Genomic DNA, 12,432 nt, shown 5'->3' with positions numbered 1-12,432 from the left:
TCCTATCTCCGGGGACGTTCGCAGTCGGTGTTGGCAGGAGGGCAGAGGTCGACCGCGAGGTCTCTCATTTGTGGAGTTCCTCAGGGGTCGGTCCTCTCGCCTCTCCTGTTCAACATCTACATGAAACCGCTGGGTGAGATCATTCGTGGCTTTGGAGTTGGGTATCATCAGTACGCTGATGATACCCAACTTTTCCTTTCGACCCCAAACCACCCCAGTGATGCCCTCAACGTGATGTCCCGGTGCCTGGAGGCGGTTCGGGTCTGGATGGGGAGGAACAGACTCCAGCTCAACCCCGACAAGACTGAGTGGCTCTGCATACCTTCATCCCGGGTTTATTCGGATGTTCCACCTTTGGCTATAAGGGGTGAACTATTACCCCCCGTAGATAGGGCTCGCAACTTGGGAGTCCTCCTAGATTCACGGCTCACCCTGGAAGACCATATAGGAGCTGTGACTAGGGGGGCCTTCGCCCAGGTTCGCCTGGTGCGCCAGTTGCGGCCCTATCTTAGCCGGGATGATTTGTGCACGGTCACTCATGCGCTCGTGTCCTCTCGTCTAGACTACTGCAACGCTCTCTACATGGGGCTGCCCTTGAGGACCACCCGGAAGCTCCAACTGGTACAGAATGCAGCCGCGAGAGTTGTGTTGGGAGTCTCCCGATACTCCCACGTTACACCGCTGCTCCGTGAGCTGCATTGGTTGCCAGTTGTCTTCCGGGTGAGATTCAAGGTACTGGTAACAGTGTTTAAAGCCCTTCATGGCATGGGGCCGGAGTACCTTAGGGAACATCTGCTGCCGGCATCAAGCTCCCTGCGCCCTGTGCGTTCCCACAGAGAGGGCCTCCTCAGGGTGCCACCGATCAGAGAATGTCGATTGGTGGTCCCCAGGGGGAGATCCTTCTCTGTGGGCGCTCCGGAGCTGTGGAATCAGCTACTGGTAGAGCTCCGGATGGCGCCCGATCTTCGCTCCTTTCGTCGCGATCTCAAGACGTTTCTGTTTGTTCAAGCCGGCCTAGCCTGATGGGGATTGGTGGGGTTTTTAGTCTTGTGTTTTAATTTTAACTTGGTGTTTTAGAACTTGATTCCAACTGTTTTAATATGGGCAATTATTTAATCTTGTTTTAACGTTTGTATTTAGTATTTTATTCTGCCCTGTGAACCGCCCTGAGTCCCCAGGGAGAAGGGCGGTATATAAATATTATTAAATTAAATTAAATTAAATTAAATTTTCCTTTTCACCTCTACAAGCTAGCTTGCTCCCCTTACAAATACTGAACTGAGATTCAACTGCTTCTGTATGGCAGCTTCTATATGATAAGGCAGGGGTCTTCAAACTTGGCCCTTTTATGACTTGTGGACTTCAAGTCCCAGAATTCCTCAGCCAGCATGCCTGACTGAGGAATTCTGGGAGTTGAAGTCCACAAGTCATAAAAGGGCCAAGTTTGAAGACCCCTGTAATAAGGGAATGGCAGTGGTGTTTTCTTGTCCTCCTTCTCAAGCACCAAAGTGTCTTGGTTCTGTCCCTGAAACATTTTTTTTTAACTTCCTCTAAATTTCCTACAGCTAGCAAAGTGGAGTGGAGAACTGTTTGAACAAGTAGCTCAGAATTTTTTTGAATCTACGGAATTAATATATAGCTCTCTCAATTGGGGCTTACGTTCCTTGAAATGCATCAGAGAAGGAGAAATAGTAATGTAGCTAGTGAGTCACCTTTAAAATGCTAAAGAAAAAATACTGATAGAGCTTCTAGGAATATTACACAACATATCTGAAATAGCCACTCTAGAGTGCATGGTTAACTGTTTGTTCATAATACAAGAATGCAATTTATTTAATGTAATGTTATGCTAATGTGTTTTGTTCCTGATAATACAGCTTCCACTTAGCAAGTCTTTTCTCCCCTTAAAATATACTGTTGTTTTGACACAAACAGCTTGCTACACTTAAAGATTTTACTAATAAAACATAATGTTGTGCTAGATAATATGACTGTTGCCACAGCTGAACTGACTTGTCAAATCAATCCTAATATGGCTCCCACAGGCACATAAAAACCTTATTTAGCTATCAGTTATCCTAATCACTTTGTTGGGTTTAAGAATGTAATACTTCAAGACCAGTTCCTATTTATACATATATGCCCAGCCATTTAATAAACTCTTGATTTATATATTAAATTCCTGTTTAGAAGAGATGTTCTAAGCATACACATGTTTTAAGCTTGTATATGTCTGGTCCTCTATAAATCTACTCACACCCAGCTGTAATATGTAAATTAGACAGACAGACAAGCACACAAGCATTTAACATGCAAGAGACTAAATTACACAAGGAAAGGATGCTAAACATTTTAGATCTTGTTCAAAAGCAGTAATCAGCAGGGAGAACTAAATACAGTGTAGACTACAGGACCACAACTAAAAACACCAGTCATATGTCTGACTCCTGTTTAGTAAGGGAAACTATAATGCGACATCATGTTTTAAACCTTGTCTACTTGTTGCTAAAAAGGAAGTGAAGGGAATAAATTAATTGTATAATGTCATATATATCTCTTATTAAATCTAATGAGAGAATGGAGCTCTTTGTGGTGATATTTTCATGTGTAGTGCCATGTTTAATTTCATCTTTTTATGAATAAAGTTCTTGAGGGGGGAAAAAAAAACCCTAATGGAATCCTACTCTCCCCACTGGATGCCAAAGTCTTTACTCTTCCCTTTGGGCAATCAACACACACTAGCAATTAGTTACATTTGCTACGGCCCCTTCAATCGTTTAACGACTTGTCTTGAGGAACACAGACCAAGCTACAGGGCACGTGTCAAGTCGAGAGTCAGAGGCACGGTAAGTAAAGAAAAAGAAGCCACTTGCTCTCTGATTTACTATTGTGCCCTGTCAATGCTTTGCAAGGCTCTTATGATGCAGATTTCATACCTTCCCCGGGAAGTGTAGGATCACACTTGAAAGTCCAGCAGTTACAGAATTTATTTATGGAATATCTGCTTTTAAAAGACAGCATTCCATAAATGCAAGGATAAGAAAAATTCAACAATGTATTTATTTTTATTTATTTTATTAGATTTATATACCGCCCTTTCCCGAAGGACTCAATGTAGCCAAAGCTGATCACATGGACTTCAAACGGAGAATAGAATTATTCATAACTCACTTCCACTGAATTCAATAGGATTTAAATGTGATTAATTTTACATATTTTAAACCACTATTTACTATGATGAGCAAGATTTCTCCTTCTGTTCAGAGTAACCTACCTTTGCTTCCTCTTGCTTAAAGCTATTGTTAAATATCTGGGCTAAGGTTTCAAATGAAACTGTCAGGGGAAGCATGAAGTTTTCAAACTCATCCTCATCTTCTCCTGCAAGAAAAGGAGGGGAGAGGACACAACTATAAACACGAATATTATTAAAGAATTTGACACAGTCGCTGTTATATGAATAAAACAAAAATTTTGGGTTATGCAAAGCTAATCTGGATGACTTCTTTTAGTAAACACATGGACTGAGCAAGCAGTTGCTAGCAATTATTTCACAGCCTGTTGCTATTCTCCTTTGTTCTTTTATTTTGGGAATTCATCTGAATCCTACTCAGGTGTTTGGCCCTATGGAATTTTGAAACACCACCTGCATTTAAATGAATATGCTTATTTCTTTTTATAGGCCACCTCTGCTAACACAAGGGTCATAGTTAAAGGGAATTGTGAAGCTATCACATCCATGATAATATTCAGTAAATGCGTAAACAGAGTTATGCCTTTTTTTACACTGGGAACATTTCTTCAGTTAACTCTACTGGCTAGCATACTCTCCATTGCCAATTCACGTCACGCTAATGTAGCTGAAACTATAGCATATATGATTCAAAGAAAGTACGAACATCCTATAGTTAGAGGTTTTACTGATGCTCAATATTCATTAGGGAAAAATCGCTAAGGAAAGTGATGTTTAAAACAGACCCATAAGAATTCAAGAGTATGTAATATTGATATACCTCAATAAGAGGTGGGGGAACAGAAGAAAAGTGGGAAAGTTAGGAAAGGAACATTAATCTGTGTAGTCTAGAAAGAACTGTCATTTTGCCTGGATAATGTTCTTTTTGTTCTCACTATGAATCTGAGCTGCCCTCTTCACGTTGCCCACAAAAATCACTAATATGTCAAACATTGTTAATATAGCACCTCTGGAATACATACAATATCCCCCTCCAAAATAAGAATTAATTAGGATAAGAAATACTGTAATAATAATGGGCATGGAAAATAGAGCAACTCCTGGAAAGAGAAAGAAAAAAGAAAATGGGGGATAGCAGGAGTGGAATGATAAGAATCAAACAAACAAACAAAGCATTTCACATTGTAACTGTGGTGTCATAGGACATCATTTATATATTTTTATTTAAGACAGTTATAAAGCTGTGGGCTCAGTGGGTTAGGATGCTGAGCTTGTCGATCAGATGGTCGGCAGTTGGGCAGATCGAATCCCGAGTGCCGCGTAACAGAGTGAGCGCCTGTTACTCGTCCCAGCTTCTGCCAACCTAGCAGTTCGAAAGCACGTAAAAATGCAAGTAGAAAAATAGGGACCACTACGGTGGGAAGGTAACAGCGCTCCGTGCGCCTTTGGCGTCTAGTCATGCCGGCCACATGACCACGGAGACATCCTCGGACAAGCGCTGGCTCTTCGGCTTTGAAACGGAGATGAGCACCGGCCCCTAGAGTCGGAAACGACTAGCACGCATGTGCGGGGGAACCTTTACCTTTACCTAAAGCTGCCCATCTTATGCAATATGATCCTGGGCAGCTCACAATGAAATAAAATAAAAACAAAAAACCCAAAACATCCATACCGCCAACTGTCACAGATCCCCACACATCTCCACTACACACTTTCTGGGCTCCAGCTTCACACTACCCCAATGCTTTACGAAAAGCCAGATGTTCATGGTTTTTTTGGAAGGCTAGAAGAATAGGATCCTCCAAGATCTCAGGGAAGAGTGTTCATATTTATATAGCAGGAGTACACAAGCTACTTAGTTTTCAGAGTATTTTTTTTTTGCATTCAGAAATAAAATCATACTATTGCTACATCTTTTGATGTTCTGTCAAATTAATGGTCTGTCACTTTTGGTGATCAATGAAACTTTAATAATTCATTTTGAAATAATGAACTAAGTAACAATGAACTAAGAACAAGAAATTCAGAACATATACACACACAAACCATTCTGATCTAAACTGCATTGATACATGTATTATTAACGCGCAGAGTTTAGAAAACTACACACAAATACAATTTTTGAAAAGACTGGCAACCATGGAATTTTATTTGCCCTGTTCACTTAATAGCCACACTAAACTATTACAGTTTTTTTTAAAAAAAAAGGTTTTCTGATCAATCCTTACATTTATGACTGTCATAGCATATACCAACATCACCATTTGGGTGTTTCCCAACCAGCACACAATTATGATCGTTGCAGCACCCCACAATCACATGATCACCATTTATGTGCTTCAGGTCTCATGTTCACCTATGTGCTTCACAACTGGCTTGTGGCAAGCAGACTACATAGAGAAGGCAAAAGTAAAATTAAAAGAGTATTTTGATAATGTTGGTAGAGAAACAGATTTAACAACAATGTGGGATGCACGTAAGACTGTTATGAGGGGTTATTTCATATACAGTTGCAAGAAAAAGTATGTGAACCCTTTGGGATTACGTGGAGTTTTGCATGAATTGGCCATAAAATGCGCTCTAAACGTCATGTAAGTCACAACAATAGAAAAACACAGTCTGCTTAAAATAATACTACACAAACATTAGCTGTTGTCATGTTTTAATTGAACATAAGATGGAAACATTCACAGTGCAGGGTGGAAGAAGTATGTGAACCTTTGGACTTAATAACTGGTTGACCCTCCTTTGGCAGCAATAACCTCAACCAAATGTTTCCTGTAGTTGCAGATCAGACCTGCACAACGATCTGGAGTAATTTTGGACCACTCCTCTTCACAAAACTGTTTCAGTGTAGCAATATTCTTGGGATGTCTGGTGTGAATCGCTCTCTTAAGGTCATGCCACAGCGTTTCAATCGGGTTGAGGTCAGGACTCTGACTGGGCCACTCCAGAAGGCGTATTCTGTTCTGTTGAAGCCACTGTTTTGTTGAATTACTTGTATGCTTTGGGTCATTGTCCTGTTGCATCACCCATCCTCTGCGGAGCTTCAGTTGGCGGGCAGATGGATGTATGTTTTCCTGCAAAATGTCCTGATAAACTCTGTAATTCATTTTCCCATCAATGACAACAATCTGTCCAGGCCCTGAGGCAGCAAAGCAGCCCCAGACCAGGATGCTCCCTCCGCCATGTTTTACAGTGGGGATGAGGTTTTGATGTTGGTGTGCTGTGCCTTTTTTTCTCCACACATAGTGTTGTGTGTTTTTCCCAAACAACTCAATTTTGGTTTCATCTGTCCACAGTATATTTTGAAAGTAGTGCTGTGGAACATCCAGGTGCTCTTTTGCAAACTTCAAACGTGCTGCAATATTTTTTTTGGACAGCAATGGCTTCCTCCGTGGTGTCCTCCCATGTACTCCATTCTTGTTTAATGTTTTCCTTATTGTAGATGTGTCAACAAAAATGTTAGCATGTGCCAGAGATTTCTGTAGGTCTTTAGCTGACACTCTAGGATTCTTCTTTACCTCATTAAGCATTATGCGCTGTGCTCTTGCAGTCATTTTTACAGGACGACCACGCCTAGGGAGAGTAGCAACAGTGCTAAACCTCCTCCATTTGTAGTCAGTCTGTCTTACCGTGGACACATGAACATCAAGGCTTTTGGAGATATTTTTGTAACCCTTTCCAGCTTCATGCAAGTCAACAATTCTTGATCGTAGGTCTTCTGAGAGCTCTTTTCTGCAAGGCATGGTTCACATCAGACAGTGCTTCTTGAGACCAGTAAACCCAAAACAGGTGTGTGTTTTTAAAGGGCAGGACAGCTGTCAGCAACACATCCAATATCATCACACTGATTGGAGTCAAGGTTGGCTCACTCCTGGCTCCAATTAGCTCTTGGAGAAGTCATTAGGCTAGGGGTTCACATACTTTTTCCACCCTGCACTGTGAATGTTTCCATCTTATGTTCAATTAAAACATGACAACAGCTAATGTTTGTGTAGTATTATTTTAAGCAGACTGTGTTTTTCTATTGTTGTGACTTACATGACGTTTAGAGTGCATTTTATGGCCAATTCATGCAAAACTCCACGTAATCCCAAAGGGTTCACATACTTTTTCTTGCAAGTGTAGTATAATTGTTCAGAGAAGAAATCTCTGGAAAAGATGCAAAAAATATTAGATGAGATTAGACAGAAAGAAACTAAGTTGCAAAAGACACCTATGAATGTAAAGATTTCACATCAAATTAAACTGTTAAGGCAACAATTGTCTATGTTAACAGTTCAAGAAATAGAAACATAAATGACGTATGTGAAACAAAGACATTTTGAATTTGCAAATAAACCAGGGAGATGGTTGGCATATAAATTAAGGAAGGAGAAAAGCGAATGATTGAAAAAAAGTGTGAAGGGGATAAGGTAATAACTGACAGTGAACTTGTTAAAAAGACTTTTCATAATTTTTATTCTAACTTGTATAAAAAGCAGGAGTTGGATAGGTCTAAAATAGACAAATGTCTTTTAAGACATGGTTACCTTATTTATCACAATCCTAGAGGCAACTTAAAAATGACCCAATAACAGTCTTCGAAATATCAGAAACTATTAAAAAAATGGAACTAGGTAAAGGACCAGATGGCCTTACAAGTCAATACTATAAGTGCTTTGAGGAGGAACTTCTACAGCCACTAAAGGACATAATGAATGATATACTTCAGGAGGGAAGGATATCCAAACATGGAAGGAAGCCAATACTGTGTTATTACTGAAGGAGGGCCAAGATCCTACAAAGACAAAGAATTATAGACCAATTTCACTACTGAACAATGACTATAAACTCTTTGTTGCAATTCTGGCAGAAAGACTAAAGAAGATTTTACAGGTTTTACAGATTCATGAAGACCAATCTGGTTTTCTGCCAAAAAGACAGTTAAGGGATAATGTGAGAACTGTTCTGAATATCACTGAATATTTACAATACCACAATGAGAAACGGGCAGCTTTAATATTCCTAGATGCAGAGAAGGCCTTTGACAATTTAAATTGGACTTTTATGTTTAACGTCCTGGAAGAAATGGACTTTGGAGAGAGCTTTATTCAAGGAGTTAAAGCTATTTACACGTCACAGCAAGCAAAAATTGTTATTAATGGTAATTTAACTGATCCATGTGACATTCAAAAGGGTATGAGACAAGGATGCCCCTTGTCTCCCTTGTTTATTTTGGTGATGGAAGTTTTAAATCACGGGTGTCAAACTTGGCACGTCACGTGCCGGCAATAGGGTGGGTGCGGCTTCGGTATGATGAAACAGTGGCAGAAGGATATCTCTAAATTTATATGGCAAGGAAAGAAACCAAGAATCAAATATAAGTGAATGCAAGATGCCAAAGAAGGAGGGGATCTGAGTATACCAGATTTGGAATTGTATTTTGATGCATGCTGTTTGGTTTGGTTAAAAGAGTGAGTGAACCTCCAGAATAAGAGGCTGCTTGATTTGGAAGGCCATGAATTAAGGTTTGGATGGTACGGGTATTCATGGTATGATAAAGTAAAAGTAAATGTTGATTTTAATAATCATGTTATTAGATGTGCCACATTAAGAGTTTGGAATAAATATACCGGTAAAACAGGATTTCTTTTTACAAAACTGCCCCTATGGGTGTCCCCCCAAGAAGCTTCTTTTAGAAAAGAAATGATGGTGAAACCGGATTGATGGACATATGGCACATTAAAGGTAAAGGTAAAGGTTCCCCCGCACATGCGTGCTAGTTGTTTCCAACTCTAGGGGCCGGTGCTCATCTCCGTTTCAAAGCCGAAGAGCCAGCGCTTGTCCGAGGATGTCTCCGTGGTCATGTGGCCGGCATGACTAGACGCCAAAGGCGCACGGAACGCTGTTACCTTCCCACCGTAGAGGTCCCTATTTTTCTACTTGCATTTTTACGTGCTTTCGAACTGCTAGGTTGGCAGAAGCTGGGACGAGTAACAGGCGCTCACTCTGTTACTGTTATGTTACTCTGTTACTCACTCTGTTATGGCACAATAGTATCTTTCAATTCTGGAGACCTCATCCTCAAGTCTAGGGAAGAATTAGAATTAGAAAGTCACGCTTCTCACTGCTTTACATATCAACAAATGAATGAAAGATTTAAACTAGAACAAAAAGGCCATGGTTCTGAGTTTAATAAAAAAAAGAATTGGAAATCCTACTATGTGGTAGTGATGATCATATAATTGCCAAGGTCTATAACATTATTAAAATTGAATTTAGAAAATGAACATGTAAAACACTGTATGATCCAGTGGGCAAGGAATTTTGGGTATAATGTGATCCTTGAACAATGGGAGAATATGTGGATAAAAGGTTTAAAATTCATATTAAATTATAACTTAAAGGAAATTTTTTACAAAATGATGTATTGCTGGTATTTAACACCAGGTAAGTTATCTAGAACAGAGGTCCCCAACCTTTGGGGCACCAGGGACCGGTTACAGGGAGACAGGTTTTTCCGTGGACTGGAAGGGGCGTGGTTTTGTGTGCTGCCTGTATCCTGTGGATGGGACTTTGCTTGCTTGTGCAGACCGGTTGCTGGCGTGCTGCGGCCCAGTACTGGTCCACGGACCAGGGGTTGGGGACCCTTGATCTAGAATGTATAAAGGTATTTCAAATGAATGCGGGAAATATAAATGTAAAGAAGGGACTTTTTATCATTTATGATGGACATGTGATAAGGCAAAAAAATATTGGAGTGGGATTCATATGCAGAAAATTCTTAAAGTGAACATAAAGATTAAACCAGAAACTTTCCTTCTGGGTCTAATGCAAAAAAGTGGAAGGATGCCTTGATTCCTACCATGGATGAATGGTTACAAAAGGTGATGGAATTAGCAGAGATGGTCAAATTGACTGTGCTGATAAAAGAAAAGAACGTAAGTATTTTTGTTTCTACTTAGAGACTGCTTCTGGACTTTATGCTTGAGGTGGAAAAAAATGATTATTATGATTTTCGGTTTTACTGATTTGACTGATTTGCCGATAAAAAAATGGCTAGTGCATACTACTATAGAAATGTAAAAAGTTAGAATTTAATGTCTGATTTTACTGCAACAAAGCCGAAAGTCAATGCCTATTGTTTCTTCCCCTCCCTTTCTTCACATCTTTTTTGTTTTCCTTTTCTCTACTGTTGTCCCCTACTATTTGCTTTTGTATTTTCACATTTTATGTTATAAATGAATAAAACTAATTTAAAAAAAAAGAATTAGGGGATAGATACAAAGTGAGACAGCCTGCAGGACAGGTGATGACAGCATAAATGATTAAGCTGCTACCCCCAAAACAAGAAGCAGGAACATAATGTTAACATCCAGAGGTTCTACTCTTATTTCTCTGTACGGATACTATTACAGTGTATGTGATGCTTGAATTCACTGATTCAGGAAATCAATTACAAATAAATATTCTGATCCTCTAAAATTCACACTGTCTCTATAATTCACATATGGATAGTGGGAGGAGTGTTCAAAAGAGTTTGTACAAGGAACAGCCAGGTTTGGCTACTCTCTGCACGGATTAAAACACAGGTTTGAACTATGATCTGTCCAGAGGTTTAGCCAAACGTCCAAGCCATAATGGATCTGCTCTCCTTATCAAGTATTCCAATTTATAATGGATATCACATGAAGGGAGATCACTGGATTCATAGTGCTACTCAATATGTTACCAAAGTACTACTGGCACAATATCTTTGCTTACTTTAACAAGCTGTTAAATGTTCAAACTTCTTAGGAAGCATTTAATTAAATTGCTAGAGGTGGGAGATGGGATACAGTATCTCATCCATTGGCGAACCATTAGGGATGAGAAGTCAAATATTTCTCAACAGCAGAAAGCAAGTAGTATATCAAACAGTAGATGTGGTCAGTTGTTTTTTTGGTTGCAAATATTTCAAATACCTTTCATTTTCAAGAATAGGTTTTACTCACTACAGTGTTGTTTTCATTTTGCAGTTATAAGTGTCTCCTGGGCTTGAATGCAGGGAGAACCATATAAGAATGTTCCACATTGAATAATGAGGGATCATTTTTGCCCCCATGAAGATCCAGACCTAAGCATCCTGTGAGAGGTATCTATTATTTTGACAAGATGGCAGAGAGAAAACCAAGGCTGACACGGTCATCAGGAGACTATCTGTATACAATTAGTCTGGTTATGGTTATTATAGTTATTTTTGACAGGATTCCACTGAGTAGGAAGATAGTGGCAACAGGCTGTGAGAAACGGAGTCCTCCAGGCAAACAAAATACACAGCTTCACTTTACTATCAACAGTTCTCGATACAAACAGTCCAATTATTGTGGCATTATCATGTCTGATAAAATTAATATGGACTCAGAAATTCTAGATACACCCCTTCATTGAGTGACATGGTATTCCCTGCTGAGCTAGTTCTAGAGAAACACATGGAGATTGACTAGGATTGTTCAAAGTAAGGTGAGATTCCACTGAAATGACTGGGAGGAGAAAATTGGAGGAAGGGATCAGGGTTACAATGCTAAAACATTTTTCACTTTCTCAACTCACCCGCTGAGTTATTTTGATCACTTCTAAATTTAGAATAGCCAACCAAGAGTATTAAGGAATTTGGCTTGCCAGTAATGAGACCACGTTTACAATCTGCTAAGTTGGCAAAACATGATTTTAGCCATCAACAACTATTTCAATATCTTACATTTGCAGATAGGCTATAAAGTCTCTCTGGCTATTGTGCACTGCAAGTTTCAAAACTGAAGAGTCTTAATGCTTTTTTCCCCCAGAGAATTCACAAGTGGGAAGACTATCTGTTCTCTCCTGTTTAGGGAAGTGCTTGGTAGTGAAGGCATGACTTAACTACATGTCATTTCTCCAACATCAGATTTGTTATTATTTATTTATTTTGTATGAGATACATAGAGTACCCACCAGAGGAAAACGTTTACTTCCATACTGTTGATACTTTAAAAATGCAGCTTTTATACCCATATAATCTTTAGCCCACTTAATGGAAAAAAAGAAAGAAAGAAAGAAAGAAAGAAAGAAAGAAAGAAAGAAAGAAAGAAAGAAAGAAAGAAAGAAAGAAAGAAAGACAGACAGACTATGAGTCTATTTAAAATATATCAAGGAGTCACAGATTAAAGATAAAGGTTCCAAATGTGTAACCACTGTGGCAGTTGGGGAAAAAAATCTTAAGAAATTGGAAGAATCTAATA

At 39.4% G+C, this 12,432-nt stretch overlaps 1 protein-coding gene across 1 annotated transcript in view; it reads right to left on the bottom strand.

Annotated features, from left to right (window-relative positions):
* RANBP17 (RAN binding protein 17) overlaps window positions 1-12,432 on the bottom strand; it is a gene marked incomplete at its 5' end in the record, with an annotated part of 216,120 nt that overhangs the window by 83,618 nt on the left and 120,070 nt on the right. The window contains one exon of the mRNA XM_081343844.1: window positions 3,275-3,378. Within this exon, the coding sequence (XP_081199970.1) occupies window positions 3,275-3,378 (104 nt within the window). The remainder of the gene's footprint in view (window positions 1-3,274; window positions 3,379-12,432) is intronic.

Source organism: Vipera berus (assembly GCF_964194415.1).
Source record: "Vipera berus genome assembly, chromosome: 1".
In the NCBI taxonomy this organism is placed as follows: domain Eukaryota; kingdom Metazoa; phylum Chordata; class Lepidosauria; order Squamata; family Viperidae; genus Vipera; species Vipera berus.
This window is presented reverse-complemented; position numbering and strand designations above follow the sequence as displayed.